The following is a 26,316-nucleotide window of genomic DNA, read 5'->3' as shown; positions in this document are numbered from 1 at the left end:
CCACGAGAGGGAGCAAGATTACTATAAATTATATCGCTCCCGATTTTCAGCTCTTCCTTTCAGAGGAAAAGGGCATGGCATCCTGTGCTAGGCATTAATAGCTCTCCCTTAACCTCCTGTTAGCTTACTTCATACAGCAACTGCCGTAACGCCCAGAAACACCTTCTGAATCACGACAAACATTTCTCCCCTCATCCCCACGTGTCCAAAAGACGCAGATTAACTTTCAGCAAGGAAACAGCAGGTTTTAAATCATCTCAGAAGAAAACAATTACCGCATGCGGCCATTCAGTGCAGCCAAGGCCTCCCTTCCCTCTCGCTTCCTTTCATTCACGTTTGACCTCTCCCAGAGCAGCCGACTCCACCTCGAGCCCTACTTTCTTGACCCACGCTTTACGGAGATTTTCCTCCTCCTGACGTGTCCCGGAGGCCACCTCTGGCCGTGATGTGCTCCCCTCAGCTCGCACTGGCCCTCTGCCACCCACCCGCTGGGCTCACACCCCAGGGCCCCTCTCTCGTCCCTCGCACGTGGGCGCCCACGTCCCCTCTGCCTGCAGTCAGCTCCCTGCAGACCAACATCCAATTCAGTATGACAAAAATGTGTTTTGGCGGAAATTGCCAATTCCCCTCCCATTATTTTACCTCCTGCTCTTTACTTCCAAATGCCAAATTAGCCTTTTATTATCCTTCAAAAACCTCTGACTGAGCAGTTTTTACTCAGAATGACTGGATGATATTTTTGTAAAAGCTCCCCCCAAAACGCACGGTTACTCACTATCGATGAGTTTCCCTTTCCTTTTCCCAACAATTCAATCGTGTCATATCCTGCCTGTAGCGGAAATTAAGTGTCACCTTCCTCATTCGTTACTTCTAAAGCAGGCCAAAGTGCCACATAAGCCCCCACCTGGCATGTAGTGCAGTTACTGCATGCTGCTGGACCAGTATATTTAAATATAAAATCTCTCATTGAAAGTTTGCAGAGATATATCTTTACTTTCTCTCTACTTTTCTTGATTAAATTAAACACAGAACTTCCTCCCGGTTCAAAATAAAGCTCAAACCCAGTATTAGTCTCTACAGAACATCACAGCTGAAGGCTGAAAAAATATAGTGGGTTTCTCAAACGAAAGGTTACGTGAGGCCACTCAAGTCTTGTTCCTTCTGAGGCTTTTCTTTAAGACTCTTATGTATGACACATGGGCGAGAAGATAAATTCAAGCATGGCAAGGCCTGCGTGGAAACAAAAAAACAAGAGGCTGGCTGGGCAAGACAACCATGCTCTTCTCAGTGCACAGGGAGACCTCAAGGACTCTCGGAGTATTTCTAGATGTCCAGCAATAGTAAAAGAAAAGAAAGAAATACATGAATCTATCTACAACCCTTTCCTTGAAAACAAAACCCAGGAAGACAAAGCTGCTATTCTTTTCTTTTTACTCTAACCTCGCTCGATATGATAATTGTTCCTAAAAAGACACTTCTTGCTCATTTGTAACATTACAGTTGCTACAGAGATTGTAATTATTCCTTTAAAAATGATTTTTTGATTGTGGTTTCATTAACATTTAATTTCAAACACCTTAGCACAAACTTTTAACAGCAGCAAGTTCATGTGTTTGCGACTGAATGAGTGGGATTATGTTCTGCTTCAGTATGTAGTACATTTCTTAAATTGCAGCATTTCAATCTCTTAAATGCAAGCCTTTATTTCAAAGTTTCTAGGCATTTAATGGACAATTTACATAGCAAACTAATTTTATTGTGGGAAAAGTGGAGGATGAATTCTCAGAGGAGCATTTAGTGGCAAAGGTCACAGATTTGTATGACAAGTCTGTTTTTCTGACAAAGAACATATTTATACCAAAGATCACCCATGGATAAAACAAAACCTTCTGTCTGAGTATTAAAGCGACAGCAAAGACCTATCTTTTGAAACTGTTCTTACCCCTGGCTCTAAAAAGCTTAGCATAGTCTTGACCTTTATATGCGTATGTACACATGCGTGCACAAAAAACCTCATAGCCTATTAGCAGAAAATAAACATTCAGCCTAAATATTCCACGTGTAACCCCAGGCCAAACTAATGGAATGGTTTGAAGAGTGCAAACCTACCTGCAGTGAACCACTACTGGCCCAGCATGGGCAGGATTCAACGTTTTGACTTTCTTCAGGAATTTCAGCATCCCAATAGGTGTGAAAGGCACTCCGAAATCAGGCCAGCTGGTGAAGTGAAGCTGTGTGACAAGCCTCAGTGCTTTACAACCGTCATGCAGCTGCAGGGAACACGCAGACTCTGAGTTTGACATCTCATTTTCCATGCCGAGATTTATAAACAAACTCCCCTGATTATGACTTGTATTCCTGCAACACCTGGATCCTGACTCAAGGATTAGACACTTAAAGCATACGTACAATATAAACACGGAGTAGAAGTAGCATATATTCCTAAAACGCATGTTTGCAGAGAAAAATGGAATAATCCCAAGTTACGGTATGTGAATAAGATTCACAATTTATGCAAATAATGGATCAAACCTCAAGCCCTTTTTCTCTTATAAAATCCTCATGACACTTCTTTTAGCAACTTCACATGAAACTCAGCAAATTCACTCTAAACATTGAAGACCTGCATCACTATGAGGTGCCAAATGCCAACTTTAGCAAACTGCTTTATCATGAAAAGCTGAAAGATGGGGATAAACATTTCACATCAACGCATTAGAGGACAGCTATGAGTATTATCCACTGCTTCATGTAGCCTGTGTTGACTATCAGCACTCTGTATCATACATGAAAAATAAAATGAAAGTAGTTGTATACGGCTGTACACAGCTTATAAGCTCTCACTAGACATACTACCTAAAATAAATATGATTCGATCTGAAGACTTCAATCTGCATTGGACTGTAATTGCATTACAAACACAACAACCCCCTTTGAGGGGTGAGGATCTCTAGAAGCTTGTCCCTGTAAGAGGCAACACACTGTGGATGTGCACGCACTCATCACCTCTGTCTCTCTTGTGACCTAAAGCTTTAATTGTGCTGAAGACCAAGGTTACGGCAGAAGCCAAGCTGTAATGCTGTCTGACTTCGGCCAGCCGGTATCCACAGACCGCTCCAAATGCCCACCTATATTCAAGTTTACTCATTTATCTATCTATACAATTTGTCCCCAAAAGTTCAACACTCTGCTCCTCTTCTCTTTCCTTGATAATCAAAATGAATGAGTCGCTGTGGCACTTGGCTACAGGCAAGAAGAAACCTGAGCGGAGCCTACTGCAATTCATTAAACGGCCGTGGCCGCAATGCATGCTGCCACACAGAGCCCACCAGCCGGCCCAGATGCGGCACAGCACCCTTCTTGATTTGCAAATGTTTAACCTACTTTCCGAATCCATTTGATTTTAATCCGACATTGCAACAGTTTGCTTTAACAGTTCAAATGAACGCAGAGAGGAGCACTGTTACTGACCGACTGAACGCAGAACTTGCGAATGGTGTAGTCCACGAGAACGATGCAATCTTCCACCGACACGCGGATGTTCCCGTAAGTCCAGCACCCCTGATCAGGCCAATACTGATAGCATTTCTCCTGTACAAACACACCGTGCGTTTTGTAACACTGAATCTGACTTCACTGCTGGTCACACACAAAACAAGGAAGGTATTTGAAAACTGCGCACAGAAGTACACGTTAGAGTATGCGGAGTTAGTCATCTGACAGAAGACAGCTTTAGCACTTTGCCAGTGCTATCGATGATTAAATTTATGCAGAGAAGGGTGTGAAAAGCTTTGAAGCTGTTTTTTAAACTATCCAGATCTAAACCACACTGGGAGGGGAGGAGTAGGGGGGGGCTTTCTGATGATAGAGAGAGAACTTTGATGTCTTGACCCTTTATTTTTAAGCTTTGGGTGTAGTCAGTGAGAAATGTGAGGGAGTCCTCACGTAGGAGTCATCAGGAACATCGAGTTTTAACAGCTTAACGATTCTGGCTTCTCAGACTGGAAACAAGCTCTTCTTACAGACTGCTTTGCTGTTTGAGAGCTCGATCAAGCAATGCTACAATTACAGCAAAATAAAGCAGAAGTACCACGGTGAACAGGCAAAGAAGGAGAGCCTTTCCTCATCACTGCTGTGAGATGAGTGTACCTGAATTATCTTCTCTTTCTTGTTTTAAATAAATAAATAAACACAACACAAATCCACTTATGAAGGCCAGCGTGCCATTTCCCCCAAGCCACGCGCAGCCCACCGCCCTCCCAGGGCAGGTGCCGCTGTCACCACCACAGCACGGCTGGCAGGAGAGGTCGCCTCTGAGCAGCACAACAGGCACCAGCAATCTGCTGCTCCGTGCCCGCTTTGCCTCCTGGCTTTCACAGCTACCAGGTAAACGGGGTTTGCTTCTGGGGTGCGTGGTTTGGAGGACTTTAGGTATTTATACAACAAGGCTGTAGCACAAACGGCGTAGCAAACTGTCCCCCAGAAGAAAAAAAAATGACTACTTCAGCATCTCTTGTCAAAGTCTCTCGTGATGGTGCACTTCCTTAATGTTTTGACTTAGCTTCTAAAATCTGCGAGGCAGGAGAGAAGTTAAATGTTTGAAGCTCGCTGCGTCTCGGTGCTCAGCCAATACGCACGGAAAGTCTCACGCAACAGGAGGAGCACCGCGCGCCGGGGGAATGTGGGAACAGGAAGCAGCAGAAAGCTGCTCACAAGAAAGCAGCCTTGTTTTTCAATTGTTGCGTGCATGCCCCAGAAAGGATTTTGAAACATAATACTCAGAATACAAATGAATAGCGTTTTTCTCTTCATTTCTAAGCAAAACCACCCACAAGTGCAGTCCTATGCTGACAAAAAACAAAGGCACAAGAATGTGCCTTTGGCTATGGGCTACGCAGGACAAAATCAGCTATCAGAATTTCGTCCTCAACATCTACTAGCATAAATTTGTACTTTGGGAAATTAAAAGTACGTTTACTAGCAGGCGCTCAGATGAGCTTTTAGCTCCTTTTCGGGGCTGGAAAAGGAAGTGGTCAGATACACGGCTGGCCAGGTGCTGAGCAGCCGCAGCTACTTTTGGATCACAGCTTTGGTAGAGACATCCTCTGTCACGCTGAAAGCTCCTTACCTCTTTCCTTTCTTTCAAGTTTGTTAACATGACGATAACTGCAGACTTCTGCTCCCATATCATCCGCCAGAAGTCATTGACCGTTTCTTGCTTGGGTCCTGCATGCAGAACACAGCTCTGCTCAGCAGTTGTGCCAAAGACCAGCAGCACCACGGGACGCGCCAACACCCCCTGCGCTGGGTGCCCACCCAGAGCTGTTTACTACCAACTACTCGTACTTTGACCCATACTGCTTATTTCTTAAAAATAGTAACGATAATATTTAAAAAATAATAATAAATGAAAAAAAATCCTATTTTCTTTTACAGAATGATTTTTCCTCACCCAAACACCCAGATGAGAAAAAAGAAGAGAGAAACAAAGTGGAGATGGAAGCGGAGAAAGGCAATGCTCCAAGCTAAGAGCAGTACCTGCAGGTTGAAAGGCAGTGGGTGCCCTCATGCTCACTTCACTTTCATTTACAGTCTAACCTTTAAAGCTCACCTCACATTTGGCCACCATCTGAACCCGAAAATAACCTTTATAAAACTTCTAAAATTAAATACGTTCAGCCATAAAATGCACATAATAGAGAGATGAGAATGAATTACCTTGTGCTGCTATAAATTTATTCTTTTCTTTATAACCCTATGGAAATAAATATCATAGAGTTAAAAAATGAAATGTCAGTGTGTGCTGGCAGAAAAATGCCTTTTTAATATTAATTTACAGTAAAAGTTAGCAGTTTGGCTAGCAGTGGAAAACTGAACTTACATCTATATATGATGCATTAATGTAGTCTGAAGGTGGGACTCCATCTATTTGGGACAAAATCACTCTGGAATGATCATCTGGGGGGAAAAAAAAAAAAAAGCATTACAAGCACATTTGCATTTGAATCAGCCTTCAGTATGTTACTTCCTTACAAATATCGGGACAGGCTTAGCATCAGCTGTCTCCTAAACCGCAGGCTGGACCCCAGCTGGCTCAGAGGTGCTCTGCTCTGTTCCAGCTAAACCCTGCGGACACCACGAGTGGGTTTTGGTGGTCCTCCACCTCCTCGTGCCAGAGCCTGGGAATGGGGACTGTACTTGCATGCTGCAAAGCGCAGCACTTTCATTAGGGTCTGTGGCTGCGAGAGCCAGACCTGGAGGAGGACATCGCTGCCCAAGGCAGCTGCGGGGGCCCTGCTGAACTCAGCAGCAGCTGCGGGCTGTCCCCAGCTCTCACTAAGAAACTTCCTCCACAGAAGTCTTGCTTTGTCCTCACACTTGAGGGTTCCTGGGACTGCATCTCTAGAACAGTGGAAGCCCAGACTTCACTCTTTTATTTAAACACTGAAATACCAGTTTGACATATAATCGTTAGGTAGAACACCAACTGTTACAGGTTTTATATCGCAACACCTGATAAGCGTTATAAAAAAACATAACCTAAGATGATCAACGGCTAGGCATGCCACAGCAAAATACAGAGGTTTTACAGAGATATGAAGAACACCTGTGACCAGTGAAATTATGTTACTTGAGCATTTTCAGCAAGTGAACACCACCACCATGCTCAATGCCAGACAGATAAAGCGTCTGATTTAGAAGAAAAGGTAACGTCTTACATGGAAGGATGTTAGGGTATCTGTTTTTCTCCCTGTTTTCTTCCTTATTTGCCATTTCAAATGTTCCCTGCACATATCCAGGTGTTAATGACTGAAAAAAGATACAAAGAGTCAACGTGTTATAAAATAGCTAACTGCTGACTGCACACAGCATAGGAAAAATCTGCATTTCTACATAATGCCTCTCATCCAACAGAACTAAACATATTTTATTTTTTCCAAAAAAATAACTTTCATTACTCTAAAACAGGAAACCATGTCCTGGCAGATTTCACTGCAGAAAACGAGTTCAGCAGTTTTGAAAAATAAGTAATTTTTCCACCAGAAATCACAGTTATTTAGAAGACTGTTAAAATCTGAGCTGCTGCTTTAAGACGCCATCTGCCATCATGATTCATAGCGCCGTGACCCAGCCATGCGGATGCATCGCTCTGTCAAGCTCTGCTCCAATAGCTACTTTTAGCAATAGCAGTTGGTTCAATAACAGAAACAGAGTTTGATTGTTAATAGCTCAGCGCCGAGAACATTAAATATCAACCGTCTTGTCCAGATCTACAGGTGAGGCTCCAACTCTGGCACAAAGGGAGGAAAAAAATAAATCACAATTCTTTAGTATTGAAGCTCACTGTAAGAGCGCAAGTAAAAATTTTGCTTGTAATCAGCAAGATCTAAGGCTGCAGATAAATTTAGTCAGGCTTAAAAAAAAAGTCTTTCAGAACAATCAAATGAAAAGAAGAAATGAGAAACGGAGAGGAAGATGGTGAAGATAAAAAGGAGGAGGTGCCAGAGGTGGAACTGCTCCATCTCCACAGTCAATGCTGATGGGATACCATCACCAACAGGCCATGGGGGCTTCCCTGCAAGCTGGAGAGATGTGGCTGCTATGGAAAAGGCCCGTGGAAAAACAAGGAACGCTGCTCATCCAGAGACATGGCATGAGACTCGTGTTCCCTGCACTTTGAGATGCCCCGCTCATGACAAAGTGTAAAGGAGCATGGAGGTCCATCGGGTTTGTTACCTTTACCTCCTCAAACAATGCTAGTGTATGTTGGATCACAGTGAGGTAAAACCCCAGCAGTTTGGGAGCACAGAACCTCCTTCTCCCACCCCCTTTCTACCTCCCCCACTTCCCCCAAATCTGCTCAGCCTACTCTGAATCACTTAGGGGAAGGGAAAATTGGGAAATGACTGTATTTTAAGAATTAGCTTAAAGCAACTGTCCCTGCTTGTCTGTCATAAAGCACTGTTTGGACTTTCCCCTTAAAAACAGAAATCAGTGTTGTCAGGGTTACATAGGATAGAAAGGGGGAGGGAGGAAAGGAGGGAGAACCTCACCGACACGGAAAGAACAGCAACTTGCATTTCTGTTTTTTTTTTTTTTCTTTATATCACTTAAACTTGTGAATGTAAGAGAAAGGAGAGAGAAGGTTAAAAAAAAAAAAAGAAAAAAGAACTACCAGTTAGAAAAGAAAGGTACTTCTAGTAAATTGCCTAATTCCTTATTCAATTGAAACCCATGCTTTTGCTAATTAAAACTAATCAAAATACATTTACAATTTTAAGAAACAGAAATTAAATTTATGTTTTGCACAACAGTAAATAATTAACACTCATTCTGAAGTTAGCCAAAAAAACACCCAATGAAACATCATATTAGTCTTGCATCTTTATGTAAAAAATGTGTGAAAAATAATTATCACTCCACAGTAATCTTTCCAGTCCCTGCTCCTCACTTCTGCAAGGCCACGACACCTCTGTGGACATTTCCTAATGTCACACCGCGCTGCTTAAGGAGTGCTTTGGACCCCATGCAAGGACACAGCCCATTTCAATGGGCTTCACAACCCAACCACCTCCAGAGAGGAAGATGAGATTCAACAAAGATGCACTTGGTCACGTCCTCTCCATCCTCCCACGCATCATGAGGAGCTGATGAGTCTTGGTGGCACTGGGTTGTCTGCCCAGTGGGTACTGGGTCACTGCGATCTTATCTGCTCCCACTTCACAGGAACCCTAAAAAGCTCCACGAAGTGATAGAGCGGTATGACCTACCCAAGCATCAGCACGTTTTCTCATTTTTTTTTCACTGCATGAACCACAGGGAAATCTTAAATCAAAATTAAAACTTCAAAAGCAAAAGGTTTTCAGACATTAATCTGAAGATTGAGGCAATGACCTAGCCATCATACACTTCAACGAACAGCCAGCACATTTTGCATTATGGATAATAAAGAGAGGTAAGACTTATCTGAGGGACCAATACAGGAAGGAATATATTTGTGGTTTTTTGTTTGTTTGTTTTGTTGTGAAGAAAGAAAACACACTTCCTAGTGCCCTATGTTTACACAGGAATCAAATAAAATTAATAAAATGAAGATACCGAGGGTGGGAAACTGCTATTTCAGTGTACAAGTGCAACGTGTGCAATTTAGGGTGGTTTAGGCTTTAAGGGTAAAATCAAAAGCACTGAAGAGCACAATCAGGCCCATAAATCTAACAGAACTGTCCTCAAAAATCCTTTCTATCTGCTGTGCACTGTTTGCCTACCAGTGCTTGCTTTGTTTTACTTTCACTAGAAAAATCCCTCGGGGCCCAACTCCTCTGGGCGGTGCACATGCGCAGCCGCTGCTGGCTCGCAGGAGTGCCAAAACACCAACTTCAGCCCAAATCTGTTTCATTCTCAAGGGAGACCATGTATCTGTGTCCCCCGGGATGTTACAGAGGCCCAGCGAGGTAATCCTGTGGCCGGCCTGCTGGGCTGCCATGGCCTGGTGCCTGGCGGGAGCTGAATTTGGGCCTCTGAAGGAGGGGCTGGCGTGTAGGCCTCGCCGTGCTGGCAGGTCGCGATTTCTCAACCGTTTTCCTTCTTGCATCGCAACAGCAGACTTCTGTTTATCCATTTCCCTGTTTTATGCCATCATATTGATCACTGACGCTCAATTTTCACCTTTCCTTCCCCTCTCAGGCTTGAGCAAGCAGTACATATATGTACGCAAGCAGCCACAGGCAATGTAACGGGGGAAAAAATCAGCACAAAACCCATCAAGCAGACGTTACGTACCATCACCCCCAGCCACTTACAAGCCTGCTCTACACGTGCCTGTTCATTTACAGGTATTAGACCACAATTTTCAGACTTGGAGCTTGTGTGCAGACAGAAGCTCACCCGCTCGCAGCACGATGCAGAAAACGATCCAAGCAGAGCAGGTTTTAAAATAAAAATAGATTGCTTGTTTCACTCCTGACTGTGGAACATATTAATCAGGAGAGTCAAAATTCACAACTGTGCATCTTGACAAATTAGTTTTCACATTCATTTTGTCGAGTTAGATAAATATCTCCACAACGCTGTGTCTCTTGCAAGGCAAAGAAATTATACCTTTTAAATATAACCATCAAACAAATTGCAGATATAAATATGCTACCAATTAAGAAGGTAACATAACAGACTGTCTAATTAATGCATGCATTGGCTTTGACAACTCTGTATTTGACATTTAATCTACTGCTCTGTGCAACTTGCTTCTGCTGCTAAGGGAAGTGGAGAGAAATAATGAAAGTTTGGTAAAGGCCCATGAAATCATAGGCATGCGAGGGCGGGCTGGCAGTGCCATGTTTCCCCACGGACACCGGCTCTGCAGCAGCTCACCGCAGGCTCTGGTTAAGACTCACTGTCACAACCACACGCAGCTGAAGTTTGGGTTACGTGCAGAAAACAGAACCTCCCTTCTGGCTAAGGCAACACTTCAAAGAGAAACCCTCACAGCTGAGATACTTCATGGAAATGTATCTGCTAGGGCACCAAGACCTACAAAAAGGGAAGTGATGGGAGGATAACAGAGAGCAAAAGGTCAAATCACCAAAAAAAACCCCAAACCTCATTAGGGCAATATTACAGGCCACATTCTCTTCTACCCTAAGTACTTCCCATAGAGGTGAGGCACTCACTTGTAAAAATTGCTTCCCCCTATCAACAAGAAAATCAAAGCTAAAGAGATTCTTATTCCACTTTCCTCTCTACCACAGACCTTCTTTAAATGCTAGTGAGTTTATGTATGACAAATTTGGCATCACAGGCTCACACAGCAGTTAACCTTTCAGATTTTGCCACAGGGCAGTGCGACCCGGTGTGCAGAGGGGTAATGCCCAGGACATGAACGCTGAAGCAGAACATCCCCCTATTCAAATGCCCCAAGCAATGCAATAAAAACAGCATTTCGGCCTCAAAACTGACCCAGACAAAATGAAAAAGTGTTAAAGGACGACAAACTGTACCGGCACACTCACATAACACGTGCTAAGGTTCTGAGATACCAGCATCACAACATACAACATTTTTTAACAAATTGTTAACATTTGCAGACATTTTGATTTGCTCCCTATTTTTCACTATGCAGCTGTTCACCCCAAATCTGATGACTTACATTGAACTCCTCCCGGAACAGTTTCCCTTCATCTGCTGATCGGATCCTTATTTCCTCTTCAAGATTTTCTACTGGAATAGGGAAATACTTCTTTGGGCCTGAAGGAGACCTGCTGAGCAGCATCACCCTTTGCTGTTCTGTCAGTTCAAGGAAAATAAATGTTAAAGCCATGCTCAGAGCACACCAATAAATTAATTCAAATTGCAAATTAATTTGTATGTTGGAGGATGCCAAAACATACTCCTCAAACGAGCCTTAAATCAGTGATGAAGCTGCTTTTAAATGAAATAAGAAACCAAAGCCACAGGCCAAGTGACTTCTTCAAGACAAACTCAGCTCAAGTAGAACCACTACTGGTAAAATCAATGGTTTCTGTACTCCCACCAGATTACACTGCGACCAAGTTTTTGTTTAGGAAAGAAGAAGGTTCCCCTTCCTCTGCTGAGGAACAGACAGCAGCCGAGAGCCACTCTGCAGCACAGCAGGGACCGGAGGGACAATTGTTGGTATTTATCCGCAGGAGATACTACTGGATTACTTCACACATAAGGCGAGGGGCACCTGTAGCCTGGTAGACGAGCATGACTTCCAGCAGCCAGGCTCCAAAACTAAACCCTCCCAATGAGTGCATGAACCACTGATGGTGGCACGGAGATACTCCAGAGCAGGTTCAGCTGGGCTTGTGCACAACTGCCGGGACTGAACAGGAAGCACCCGGGGTATATTTAGAAGCCTGACTTTCTTGACTTTTTCTTCCACATTACCTTAACTAAGCCTTCAGTTCAGATGTAGCATTGTGGATTTGACAGAAAGAACCACCGTAACTGTTCCATTTCATTACATTTTCCTCTTTGTCATGGCCACAAAATTTATAAGCAAGAAACTAATGGCTCCTCCACATGTACTACGTCTGAACTTCCTGAGCCCCACCGAGCCACCAGCCCTGGGGGCTCCCTGCTCAGGGAAATAAAAGCAGCACATTCAAAAAAGCCAGGGGAAAATATTTATCAATTCCTGGGAGTACTTTATTTTAGCCCAACTGGCTTACAACACATCCCTATCTCATCCCCTTGCTTGCCTCTGATTATGTGCAGGAACAACTTGCTACTTTCACAAAGAGTTAAGGGCTTTTTTTTTTTTTTTTTTTTTTAAGAAGAAATATTACAATCCTTTCTCCTAATATAATGATCATAGTGCCAGAAACTTGGATCTCAGTCAGCATCCTAATAAAACATTTATAAAGAACCTGAAGAACATTTACAAAGAAGTATTTGCTCCATCACAACATAAAGTGAAAGTTATTTAAAACCAAAAACTGGAAGTTAAGATAGATAGATACAGATAGATATAGATAGATAGATAGACAGACAGACAGACAGAGATAGAGGAATAGATAAGTATGGACCTCTTTTGTTGTTTTTGTTTTTACTATTTTCTCTTTATTAATAATCTCAGAATTTACATTATAAAATAAGAGGCAAGCATAATTAATGCTTGAATAACTGAATTCTTGATGAACGACAGAGTGTGTGCATACACACACACAATTCACACAGACAAGGAAAGCAAATTTCTCCTTACCTTGTTCTTCTAAGATTCCATTTGGCATCTTTTTGTCACCGGAGTTCACAACAGCTTTCCGATGTCTTCTGAACCTTAAATACATATTGCCACGTTAGTCTGAGAAACTAGGTTTAAAGGTAACATGCTTTATTCCAAATCAGCCTTTACCAACCACGTAAGCCTGGAGAAACTGTTTCTGTTCATCTTCCTGCGAACTGCTACGGCGAGAGCCGCTAGCACCACGGCTCCCTGCCCTGCGCTGTGATGGAGGCTCCTGCCGCACCATGCGCACGCACGCTTTCGTTTCCTCATTAGATCATATCAGAACAAGACTGAACTAGTTCTGCACGCAGAGCTCCGCACAGACGTACCTGAAAAAATAGCCAGCCAACAGAATGAAGATGATGAACACCAGCAGCAGGATCAGCATGGAAGTCAGCAGGTCCTTGTGTAAATTGTTCTCCTCTGTAGAGTCTGCAAAATGAAAGACAGTGAATGTGACACGGTACAGATGCAGACTGCCTCATCCAGCACAGGCAGAAACAGCTCGGGATATCAGAAATCGTTGGTTCTACGCAACAATCTGCTTGCACTTACTAAACAGCATCACAAATTTATTTAATATATGCAAAGCTGAAATTAAAAGCTTTTTTTTTTTTTTTTTTACCCCTCAAAGGCATACACGCGCAGAGCACTCACTATCTGTTGCTGAGAGCGTCACGTATATTTTGGGGACGACTTGTTAGCAAAAAATTTACTTGTAAATAAAATAAGTTTAAGTGCTGCAAGGTCCTGAACTACATTTGAAGCCCATTCAACAGGTTTCCTTGTGCAAGTATCCTTGTGCACAGCAGCTGCTTTTCAGCCAGCCAGAAATCATCCAGGAGCGCCACCCCTTGCTTAGACTTTATCTACTCCAAAGACATGGCGTCTGTTTAAAACACATGTAACTTATCCAATGTGACACGCCATGATGTACGCAAATACGGGCAGGGATTTTTATAAACGCTCAGAATAGAGATAAAAACAAATCTATGTTATATCCAGTATGAACTGCAAGTCTCACCCTTCTGTTAACAGTGGTTTTTTTCCAATGTATGTAGCACTTCATATTTCAGTTTCAATGTGCTTTCTGTAACCTTTTAATGCTACTGAACAATACATAACACATTATAATCACAAAAAAAGAGAGCATGTTTTGTTTAAGCAAACAAGACTCTCCGCCTTAGCCTTCAGCAAGCAAAATGCAGCCTTGCTGCCCGTTTCTCCTTCCGACCAGGCCCGTAAACCCAAGTTTCAGCATCGGGGTGGGGCAGATGGGGCCAGGAATTATTGCCCAAAGCTCGTGCAGGTGGGCAGAGCTCTCCTCGATCGCAACTGGACGACAGCCCTGCGGTAGCAGCCTGTGCTCACGGCATCTGCCAGAATGGGTCTTGGGGCCCCGCTTCTCTGTCCGTACAGCAGCCTTCCTCAGCCTTCCTCATCAGCTCTTTTTGTCAACCTTCTTACCATCGTATGCTCTTCCAAAACGAAGGCAGTTTTGGTTGCTGGTGGTTTTCTTTTTAAATTACATTTACACACCCTTAATGAGTTCCTCACGATTTCTACAGTGGTCTTTGAACGTGGAGAAAGGCAGCGGTAATTCTAACACCTCTTGCATTCACGCTTACCTAAACTCTTCCATTTTACTTGCAGCAAACACTTTTTGAATAGGCCACAAGCCATGACATAAAATATCATTCAATCACAAGATTACAATAACTACCTAAAACTACAAAGTGGTTCTCCTAACAACACCAGCCCTGTACCAAAGAGTATTTTTCCACGTCGTGGGTAATCACCGCTTCAAAACAAATGAGCCTAGTCATATTTAAGTCACGGGTGAGAGAGCAGGAGGCGAGCTTGATTAACACTGTTAAAAAGAAACTCCACAAAGAGGGGAAAAATAAAATTTGGAGAGAAGAAATGTGAGGGTTCACAAGTAGCATATTAGGGCCTGGAATAAAACCTCCTTTACAGGCATAGCCATAGGGCAGGCAAGGAAAGAAGCTACCTCAGTCAACATAATAGTACAAAGAAAGGCAAGGCAATAAAATACATAAAACTTGACATTTCAGTGGTATATGAAGACAAAAGTGACAGGCATGACAAAATCGTAATCAGAAACCAGCGCTTGACAGGCTTTCAGAAAATCACTGTTGTAGGAAGTGTCTGGATGGAATCACATCAGGCAGAAGCAGCCTAACAATTTCTGTGCAGCATTTAGCAATACTGAACTCTCTATAGAAACAATGATCTGGCAAATAAAGAAACAAGAAGTATGTATTTGCCTCTCACGGGCAAAATGAACCACTTTAGCCCACTTCTGTAGTTAGGAAATTTGAGACTGAGTATCTCAGATCCGCCAGGATTTGGGGGTTTTGTTAGTTCTTATAATCGGTTCTGCTTCAAGATGGCTAAGACAAAATGACAAGCAGCAAAAAAATTGAGTCACGGGGGAATTAAAATTTCCCTCAGTCCATTACACAACACAAAATCCCGTCTCTTCCTTTCCGAAGAGCTGACACATCTCACACCCTATTTTTGAGGGGACTTTGGAAAACTGATTCATGAACAAGGGCCACGAACAGCCTCCAGTGCAACCCTGAGCAGCGCAGCCTCCTGCCACATTTCTTTCAGGACAGGGCAGCCCTGCAACCACTGGTGCAATTCTCTGCAACGAGATCTTTCCTCTGCCCCTACAAGGAGATGAGGTCAAAACCCATGAATGGCTCTTTCTTCCTCATTTGCGGGCACATCTATTTCTGAAGCCTTGCAGTGGCACATCAGTGGCCTCACCTCTGCAGAGCCTGCACGTAAGGCATCGCATGTTTTTAAACAGTTGCATTTATTACCTGTATTTTCTTCTGTGTCTGCACTGGTGGTTTTATAAACACAACCCAAAAATTGCAACAGAAAGCTGTGACGGGGCTTAGGCCACTGTAGATCTACAGATGGAAAGACCTTTGGCCAATATAACTCTCTATATATGTTAAAATCTGGGAGATTTTAATGGGAGACTGAAACAGAGACTTGAAATATTTCTTTAATCACTGCTGCTTCCAAAGTTGACAACTGAAACATGAGTAAGTACATGCAGAAAAGGCAGATGTCTTCTAAAGCATCTTCTGTACCACAGCCATGCTGGGGAAAATTTCCTGCTGCTCCAGCACAAAGAGAGCAGTGGCCCAGAACCACATGGTTCTCTGTTCGCAGCTACATGAAAACAACTGTCTAGGGGGTACATTTCAGAACTACAATGAACTAGGGACTTTCAACTTGGCAAAGGATGAGGATTGTCACCAGAAGGATGGTGACAACCCCTCGTGCTTCCCCTGCCACCCACCGAGTCTGACTCACGGGTTCTTCCCTGCTTTATTCCCTGCACTGCTGTCCCAGATGTCTGTGAGGCTTTTTCTGGAAATGCCTCACCATTTCCTTCAGGGTTAGGATGTTCCTAGTTTCAGTGTGCTAGCATTAAAAACAAAAGCAACCACAACAAAAAAGGGAACTCACGGCAGTATCTACACAACAGCGCGTGTCCTACTGTCCTCCTTCCATGCTCCCTCCACAGCTTTGCTCCTCTTCATCCCTGGATCGCTTCCTTTACGTGTAGGACTGGGACGGTGCAATGGCCCATTAATGCAAGTGACAGCAACGCCGGTATGTAGGCAGCGCTCCCGTCAGACTGAGGCTGGATGGAGGAGCTCGGTGCCACGTCTCTGCTGAAGATTTAAGCTCAGCTTGCATCAGATTTTGCACCCAGCTTGCCTGGTGGCCACTCAAGACCTCAGGCCATAATTTTCGGGGAGATGTCAGACCAAATGATCTACCATTACATTACTCCCTCACTTACACCACTAAACCTGTGTACGTTTCAAAGAGCAATCAACATCTTCACTGTTTATTGTGGCCTTTCAATGCTCCTCACAAGCCCCAAAGGGCAGATAACTCTTTCCAAACTCACCAAGAGTAACTGCAGGGAGCAGCCAAGCTTCCCAAAGCGTGCAGCCCTGGCACAGACACCCTTTCACACCGCTGCTGAGCTGCAGGTACTGGGGATGCTACTTGCATTGCAGATGCACGTGTGGCATAGGCAGTCCTCGTGCTGTCATTTGGACTGATTCTGCGGTGAAGACACGCCCGAGAGACATACTTTGGGCAGGCCTTAGCACTTTTCATGGACATGGGCAGTTCTGAAATCTCAGGATTGTGCAAGTAGCAGAATATTTAAATATTTTTTTTGCTGCTGTAACAACTTTTTCAAGCGCTTAACTTCGGTTTCCCCTCAGCAGGTTTAACAGTGATTGATTTACCATAATCAAGCCTCTTGCACATTACTGTGTGCTTTACAGACTCTGACAAACCTTAAAGCTAACTCACTGCGTGGAGGGCTCACCTCCTTCCTCAGTTTCCCCGGAGCTGTGCTGCCTCCTGCAGGCTCGGCTGAACTCGTGCTGTGAGGCAGCGCAGGACAAGTGCCCCATGCAGCGGGGATGCCTCAAGTCCAGCCCGAGCCCCCTCAAGCTACTTTTGGATGAGAAAACCCCATAGCAGTGAGTTGCTACGCTCCGCGGTGGCTGCTTGCAGAGAGGAAGCAGACAGACAGCCAAAAACCGGGAGCTGGCTTTGATAGGCATAAAAACATAACCAAAGTAAAAAAACAATCCTGAAGAAAGGCTAAAGGAAACAGAAGGGTGGGGGAAACAAACCAGCATCCAAAGCTTGCTTCTCTCCTCATGTTCTTCAGCAGCAAATGAAATAATCATGCTGGCGTTTGCCATCCTGAAGACCAATTTTGGACGGCTGGACTGAGCCCAGCAACCTGCCACCATCAGCCACAGCCAGGTATTTATGAAGTTCTGCTTTTCCAACAAATTATTGGAATTGCGCTTCAAAGGAAAAAGTATCTACCAGCAAAGCAGCCCTTTGGCTTTTAAATATTAAGTAAATTGGGCCAGCCCTTTTTTTTTCTTTTTTTCTTTACAAGGAAAAGCACCACTCCAGCATCTAGCGTGAAGGTCAACACCTCTGGGTTCAGTTCTGGCAATCCCACAGTAAGACTTCATCCTTTCTATACATTTCCTCCATTATTTTCAATACAAGAGAGACCGAGACACACTGCAAATTCTGAGACCGACAAAGGGCTATCAAGATAATCAAGAGACTTGAGCACCACCCCTGTGAGGATAGGCTGAGAGAACTGTGACTGTTCAGCCTGGAGAATAGAAAGAGTAGAGTAGAGTAGAGTAGAGTAGAGTAGACCTGTTTAATTGGAAGGGACCTAAAAAGTTCGAGTCCAACTGCCTGAGCATTTCGGAGCTAACCAAGAGTTAAAGCATGTTACTGAGGGCATTGTCCAAATGCCTCTTGACCACTGTCAGGCATGGCGCATCAACCACCTCTCCAGGAAGCTCATTCCAGTGTTTGATCAACGTCACTGTGAAAAATGTCTTCCTAATGTCCGGTCTGACCCTCCCCTCGTGCAGCTTTGTGCCATTCCTGTGCATCCTGTCACTGCTTACCATTGAACAGAGGCCGGCACTTCCCTCTCCACTTTGCCGGGAGCTGCAGCGAGCAATGAGGCCGCCTCTTGGCCTCCGCTCCTCCAGGCAAGCCAACCCAAGAGTCCTCAGCCTCTCCCCACGGGACATGCCTTCCAGCCCTCTTACCAGCTCTGCTGCCCTCCCCTGGACACTTTTCAAGGACCTTTTCATATTGTAGAGTCCAGAGCTGTATACAATATTAATTATGAGGCCACACCTATGCCAAATAGCAGTGAAAATCACTACTTTTGACTGGCCGGTTATGCTGTATTTAAGGAGGTTTGGGGGATCCCATCCATGGCCATTAACACCTGGTGCTAAGAGGACGGACCCAGGCTCCTTTCAGCGGCACCCAGGGCCAGGCCCAGAGGCCTCGGGCCCAAGCTGGAGCCCCGGGGGCTGCCCCTGGCCCCCAGCAGCACGTCTGTGCCCAGGCTGCCCAGAGAGGGGCTGGGGGCTTCTCCTGGAGAGCTTCAAACTCACCGGGACCTGGGGCTGGGCACCCTGCTTGGGTGCTCCCACTCATCTGATAAATTCGTTGTCTCTGCATCTTAATACATCGGTAGCGGAAAGAAAGCATAAAGAGGGGCATGAAAACTATGAACCATTCATGCAGCAAACACTGCTGAAGTCCTTTCCAAACATTTAAATTTAAGAGTTTTACTACTGCAGCTCCCAGACTGCTTTCACATTTAAATGACATAACTAGTGTAAAACAAAACAAAACAAACAAAAAACAAGAAGAAGTAAAAGAATCCTGACTATGCTTAACACTGGATAACTATTAATATTTAAGCAACCAGGAAATATTTGAATTCAATGGACCGGCATCATCTCTAAACAATTTGTTACATGTATTTGATAGCATAAGGTTTTATCTACTTGAAATGTATGTGCAAATCCAAATAAACAAATTTAGGCAAATCCAAATAAACAAATACTGTTTTATATTTAATGCAGTTGAATGCTAAGTAAAAGGCAGTACAATTTCTCCAGTAAATGGCGGTGCAGTAAAACCCAGAATATTCTGATTATATTAAATGGAAATTTCACGGTAGCAATTTCATGGTACTTCTGTAGGAAGCAAAATGATAGTAGTGCTGAAAAATCGAGTAATACTCAAAACCGTCCCATCTTTTTGGATCATTCATCAAATCTGCATGCAAAATGACAACTCTTCTCAGTTATTTCCATACTCTTTTAAATAGAGTTTTCTTGATACTTTAATCGGAATTCTTTTTTTTTTTAATTAAAAAATATTTTATTAGCTCTGTAGCTATTAAAAGTATTAGATAATCCTATTATCTTGGAACTCTCTATACAGCAATCTGTTTTCAGTATGCATGTTTTGTTTATCAGACAGAACTCTTCGCTTCTCACAGCAAAGTCACGAAGGCTTTGATATTTCTAAAAAAAGAGTTTAGTTGTACTAATAATTTCTAACTCGTCTCACTGAAATTAAGATTTAATTAAAATATGGAAGATAAGATTACTCTTACCCACATTATCATACTCATACTCAACACAATTTTGAATTAAGTTGTGAAGGTGAACAGCATCTATGGGGAAAGTATTTATTTCTTTTTTTCTTTTAAATATTTTCATTAAAATGTTCTAGGAATTGATAAAGCTACCGAGTTACTTCCCGATTCCCATATTCTTACATATTTAGACAAATATTAATAACTTGTTCTTCTAAAGCTCCAGGTGCTATACAAGAGGCAGGGCAAGACAACTACTAGGCAGTATTTCAACAGAGCTGTTTATTAGCATTTTGTACATACCTTCATTTTTATTTATATTAACAATTTACTCAATTTGAAAGACCTAAGCAAAACAAGGGAAAGCAGCACACTGCCATACCTCTGCTGCCCTGAAGTCTTACATCTTGCTGAACACAAATGCCTACGGCCTGAGTTGCTACAAATACAGACCAAAAGGATGAACGTGGGATCCAAAACCCGCTGGTGCCGCGTGAGTTTTTTGACAGCCTGAAGAAACAGCTCTGAAGCGCGAACAACAAAATTTATTTCGAATGTTGCTCGACTGAATGTCAGGTGGCATTAACACCACAACAACCAGCCAACCAACGCCAGCCCTGCTGCCGACTCTGTCCCTTACAGCTGGATGAGAAAAGGCCGTGCTGCCACGGCTCGGGAGCTCAGCCCCCACGCAGACCCGCCAGACCGCGGGCACTGCCATCAGCCACGCTCAGCAGTTGGCTCCTGCTTGGCTTTCCATCCATAGGGGTGTGAAGTTCACAGGCAGATTAAAAACAAAAAGAAAACAGCAAAAACACACCCTTCTATAAAGGCTGGATGACAACAACAGCGACCTGAAAAGTTACTGAGATTTTAGCGCAGTGTTTATATGGAACACAGTCAGTTTTGTTTTCCTTCAGCCAAGGCCACGTAGAAGCTATTCATTCTGAAATCCATCTCTGAGGTGAGCACAGCGCCGTGCACGGCCACTGCCTAAACAGATAAATAAGCGCTGTCAAACTGCCAACACCCAGCACCATCTGCACAGGCACGTGAAGACACCTACCTAGGTTTATGAAGGATAAGGACAACGTGCAGCTCAGATTTGCCATCCAGTCATAGAACATAATAGCAGAATCGATGGTTTTAAACGAATTAATTAAATAAATAAATAAAATAAAATAGACTTGAACTAGCCCCTCTACAGGACTGTGCTGTGTTAGGCCAGTTACAGGAGGTCTTGTAGCAAGAGGAAGAAATGTCACAGAAAGAAGGAAATGAGGAGAAACAGGAGATACCGTGGTGGACCAGAGAGTAGAAGATTGCTTCGAAAAAAAAATGTTCTATTTTTCACCTGACCTCACCTTATGCAGGATACCTGCACTATTATCCACCTCCAGCTCTGCCTTAGATAGCTCATATCACTGAAAAGACAATATAAATATTGCAGTTCCTCCTGCTGCTCTCTCTGTTGTTGAAGCAACTATGCCTCTATTTCAAAATATCAGTGTGTAAGTTGTATATTTCCCACGCACGGGAAAGAGAAAGTAAAGTTACAACACCAGTAAGAGAGAGGTCAAACACAGATGTCATCAGGCAAGATCAGAACATGATGGAAAAATATTCAGGATGTCACCGCAGGGACCTCACCTGAAGTCCTTTTCCCTCCCTATTCCCACCCCTGCCAACTAAATGATGGCCTTACTTGTCGTTGTGGTGGGTTTGGGTAATTCAGTTCCATTTGGTGGTAAAGCCTGCACGAACAGAAAGCTAACACAGAGTAGCAGGAATGAACAGGGATGTTCCATCCTGGATCTGAAAGACAAGAAAAGCGTAAGATAAATTTTTCGGTCAAATTACTATTACCTTTTTCCACTCTCCAGAACAAAATTAAAGAAAAAGCAACGCGTGCTTTACACAAGGGAAGTTTTAAAACTTGTTTTATACCCTCCCATCGCCTTATCACTTAACTTTCTTTTTTGATGCAAAGGGGAAGGAAATGCAACTTGTCCGCATTAAGAATTCATTACAAATGTTTTAAGTGCAAGAACAGGAAGACAGCATTCAGCCATCGTTCAAAGACAATTACAGAAATCGGGCCAGAAAAGCCGTTCTGTGTCAGCAGCACACGGCAGCTGAGGACATCGAGGCAAGGAATCTGGAAATCATTTCCAAAATACAGAAGTACCGGTAACTGGCGTCGTGCGAGTAAACACAGAGCAGAAATTGGGCACGTAGGTCTGGTGGATCCTGTCCTCATTGCAGGTATCACACCTTTTGGGGCTCTGAGCTACCTTCCGGTGTTTTCTTACGCTGCCTTCACTTTCCATGCACGCGCGCACAGAGCACCACGATGTATTCTTTTGGAGAACACGTGCCATTAACTATCAAGCTATAAAACATGGCATCAGAGCCTTCCAAACACAGAAAAAATAGTATTTTGTGAGACCAGAAAATAATTTCCAATGTAGAAAAGCTTAGAGTAAAGGTGTGATGAAAACGGGCTGCTCTGGGGACTGTAGAGAAATTCAGGAGCTTGCTGCAGGAGCAGGGTGAGTCGGTTCCTGTAGGCAGACAACGTGCTCCAGAAGCACTCCAGTCCCTCAAAACTGAGGCACATTTTTATAATGGAAAAAAAATGAATCTTGTTACTAATTTGCTGAACAGTTATCTAGTCCCTAACAGTCAGGTGAATTACAGCAGGCTGCCACCCCAGGCAGCCCGCAGTCTTGTTTGATTTCCAAGTGTCATCTTTGGCAAAAACGCTGCACCCAGGCACTGTGCGTACGCTCTGGATTTCACAAGTGGCAGAACGCGGCCAGATGGCGGGTCTGCGTCCACGGCTAAAATTGTAACAACAGCACTACGGCACGACAAAGCTCCCCGATGTTATCAGTATGAATATTTTAATAGCACAATTTACACAGGACATTATATAGTACTGCTTAACAACAGGCCAAAAAAACACCACCCCAAACCAAACAAAAAAATAACAAACACAAAACCCACAGGAACGGCAGTAGTCATTAGAATAACCACGATGAAAAACCTCCCTTAACAGCAACTTTCACCCCCCTCTTGCCCATTCACCATGCTCATGCCTGTTACCCAAACCTCAGTCCCAGTCTCTTCACTACGCATAGGGCTACCTTCAAATTCAACTGACAACTAGTATTATTATAAACAAAAAAGGTAAAAAATAAGAAGAATTAAAACAACAACAGAACAGTGAGACTTGAAACTTGTGGATCTCGTGCTCAGCAGGAGATTGCCCCCGCGGGGCAGAGCCCCTGCTCCCAGCCCACCAGCAGCTCTGGGATGCCCACAGGTGCCTCAAGGAAGGACGCAAAGTCGATTTTGCATAATCTGATATTAAAGCTTATTTATTTATTTATTTATTTAATTTATTTATTTTTCAAGGCTCCGTAAGATGCCGAGTAGCCCTCCTGCCCACCGAAATCACGAGGTAAATTGCCAAGGTAGCTCCTTCCAGAAGAGACTGCCTGTGCCGCTGTACACTGCCCCTAAATCTAAATACGTGACATTTCAAACTCTTACAAGCGGTGTGAAAACACAGAAGTTAGAAAACATAGCATGAAAATAAAAAGACAAAATGTATATTTTTAGCAAAAAGCACACACAAAGCTTTCTTACATGGGACCACACACTCAATAGAATTTCTTTATTCTTGCTTCCATTCCTATACTTTGGAAGCTTAATGGATCTAGCTGATTTTTTTTCTTTATAAGAATGAACAAAGAAAGAATAATTAAAAGCATTAGCATCAAACCTTATTTTCTTAAATTCCCCTTTTCAGTCCAGCTTCCTACTTGACAGGTTTACTCTATCCGTTCCCCCTGCTACAGTTTATAATGTAAGCAGACCAGACATCTTACACTACCAGGCTCAGCAAACAGCCAGGTTAATCCTGAACTGGCCATTCATGGGATTAGGTAACTAATTATGCACAACAGCTAATTGCCAACTGCTTCAGCGGGACTGCTGCACCAGACCTGGTCTGCCAGCTCCGACCCAGCCGAGCCGAGGGATCCATCCTCCTGCTCTGAAACTCGCCAGGTGCGAGGTGCTGCTTCAGCCAGGTCTAACTGGATGAAATCAGAGCCACTGAGAGCTTTTTATGGCAGTCACCAGAGCAACCATACCGCTATTGACTACGTGAAGTTTTATGCTAGGCTACTGGGAGTGAGCTAAACAAATGTATTTTTTTCTGTCTTCTCTATCCACTGTAAGAGTCAAGTAAGAAGTTAATATTCAGACGTCGGAGGGTGAAGAGGTTGTATCCACAGATGTGAGACAATCACCTGCCCTAAAAGCCTGGAAGTCACCAGGAATTGTTCAGTTCAGCAGAATGAATACCCCCAGTGGAAGTCAGCGCAATTTTGGAAGCAAGCCATGTCCAAAAGGCTGAAAAGTGCAAGGAGCGAAGTGCCTCACAAACTTGCTGCTGTGAGGGTTTTGCAGACAGACAGACTGCGCCAGGCATCTCGTATCTGTTCTCTTGAATGTGATAAAGTGTAGCTTGATTACACATTCGATGCCCCCATATTTATCAGAAACAAATGCAACTACAAGGTTTATGCAAATTTTGGGATCTCATTTTTGTCTGAAGCCATGATTAAGTGCTTCGTATTCTTGCTTGCTAAAGGATGGATGAAAAATTTTGGCAAATTCTGGGGGCAGATGCAAGAGACTGAGCTCAGTACGATCTAGTTTTGCAAAGCACTGAGTACTTGTCTTCAGACGGGGGTGAATAGGGAGTAAGCAAGTTGCATAAAATACATTAATATACTGTAAATTTTACCACGTATGTATATTTATCTGCTTCATATGCTGAAAGGCATGCAATTACTACAGGACCTCAGCTACAGAATTTTCTGAAACCAAAAAACCCAACCCCTGTAGACAGAGCAATGCTTTCCCTTCTCCAGGAGGTGCAGTGTCACGATAGTCTGATGAAAAAATAAATAAAAAATAGAACAACTCATCTCCAGAAAGAGCAGGCAGGCAGAAAGGCACCACTGACCAGGAAAGGACAACCGTGTACACTAGAGAAGCCTCTTGCTGATAAAATCAGAAAGGAAGAAAGCAGGGTGTGAGGTGCACGCTGTCGTTATTACACAGCTTTCACAGGGCTCCAGGCCACCTTCCTTCTGCAAGACCACTGCTGCCTGCCTGCAAAAAGCCACAGCAGCTGCTTTGGGAACTGCAAGAGCACGTCGTGCATTTTTGCCTGCTCGTATCCCACGACATCCAGTCCCTATTTCATGGATATTTGTGGGTAACTAGCTGAGGCACTTCAGCTTTAACTCCCCAGAATCCCATTTTTTGTAGTACAGGTTATTAGCTATTCCTGATTAACTAATGCCCTAAAATGTTGAAACCTGTTAGAGACTGCTGCTACAATCACAGCTTTAAAAGTCTGCATTGTTATAGAAAAATGCTTCCGTGTCCAGCAGAGAACCTGACCAAAAAAAGTCACTGTGAAACTGCGTAGCGAGCTCCAATCCTGCCCAGGAGGCCCAGCACTCACCATCCAAATGCAATCCTGGCGTAGAAATCCCAGGAAGATGCAAAGCCCCTGCCCAGCATTTGTCACTGCCACTGGTCCTTGGGTGGCCCAGTGGATGCCACATGGCACAGTGGATGGCTCAGCCCCCGAAAGTGAGAAAACGGCACTGCTGTCGGGGATTACTGCACTAGGACACATTTAATTTCTGTCTTGGTCACACAAGGGAATCCTCCTCAGGCCTGACAGTTTAAGAATAAAACCTGGGCTTTAAGAAATTACGATAATAAAATCTGCGTCTTGCTGCGTGGTACTGCTACACCCATGCCATCCCCTTCAAGGAACCCGATGCATGAGCTGCTTCACAGCAGTTTCATTGGACACCCGTTCCCTGCATCCTCCTTGGGGTGCGCCCACCGAGACCTGGTGCCCACCAGGGGACCCCCTGCATGCCCAGCAGCTCGTGTTCGTGGTTGGGCTGACCACAGCTCCTTCCTCTCCCACGAAGCCTGCTGTTATCCCCACCAGGTGTCTGTCCCACAACACACCACTCCAGGAGGACATAACCCCCCCGCTGGGACAGCGCCTGGTTACAATTTCACTTCAGTGCAGATTGCCAGACTTTGCTTTCGGTTAGGACTTTTCTTGCACCATTTTGTCATAAGGTGGGTAAGAAAGCACGACTACTACAGCACTTCAAAGAAAACCACTCATTTGATCGTGGTTTTCCAAAATGACTTGGAAAAGAAGCGCACCTGTCCAGCAGGGATGCCTGTTTATGAAACTCTGGGAATCCTGCTTGAGAAATTAGTGCAGAATAAATGAAGCGCTTGCTTAATGTCAGGGTATTGCGAGTACAGAATACAGAACTTACTTCATAACCCATAACTCAGGATTTAATAATACCAAAAATAGAGTTCCAAATGAATACATGGAAATAGGATAGTGGGAAGCCCTAAATGAAAATTTCAAGAAGTTTGATAAAAGCTGAATGTTTTGATCTGCTTTAAAAATTAT

The 26,316-nt window shown here is 43.8% G+C and overlaps 1 protein-coding gene across 9 annotated transcripts in view; it reads right to left on the bottom strand.

Annotated features, from left to right (window-relative positions):
• PTPRE (protein tyrosine phosphatase receptor type E) overlaps window positions 1–26,316 on the bottom strand; it is a 99,827-nt gene that overhangs the window by 17,692 nt on the left and 55,819 nt on the right. For 8 of the 9 annotated variants that reach the window (XM_080596606.1, XM_080596611.1, XM_080596612.1 and 5 more), the window contains 10 exons: window positions 21,478–21,587; window positions 13,078–13,180; window positions 12,725–12,798; window positions 11,144–11,280; window positions 6,720–6,810; window positions 5,882–5,958; window positions 5,719–5,755; window positions 5,129–5,226; window positions 3,472–3,591; window positions 2,110–2,270 (listed from right to left, as the gene is read on the bottom strand). In XM_080596606.1, coding sequence (XP_080452732.1) covers window positions 2,110–2,270; window positions 3,472–3,591; window positions 5,129–5,226; window positions 5,719–5,755; window positions 5,882–5,958; window positions 6,720–6,810; window positions 11,144–11,280; window positions 12,725–12,798; window positions 13,078–13,180; window positions 21,478–21,587 — 1,008 coding nt within the window. Of the gene's footprint in view, window positions 1–2,109; window positions 2,271–3,471; window positions 3,592–5,128; window positions 5,227–5,718; window positions 5,756–5,881; window positions 5,959–6,719; window positions 6,811–11,143; window positions 11,281–12,724; window positions 12,799–12,878; window positions 13,034–13,077; window positions 13,181–21,477; window positions 21,588–26,316 lie in introns of those variants that run through there. The other variant, XM_080596614.1, reaches the window with a different exon arrangement.

The sequence above is a fragment of the Anser brachyrhynchus genome, assembly GCF_964034855.1.
Source record: "Anser brachyrhynchus genome assembly, chromosome: 6".
NCBI classification, from domain to species: domain Eukaryota; kingdom Metazoa; phylum Chordata; class Aves; order Anseriformes; family Anatidae; genus Anser; species Anser brachyrhynchus.
The sequence above is the reverse complement of the archived record's forward strand: the minus strand, read 5'-3'. Positions and strand labels throughout refer to the sequence as shown.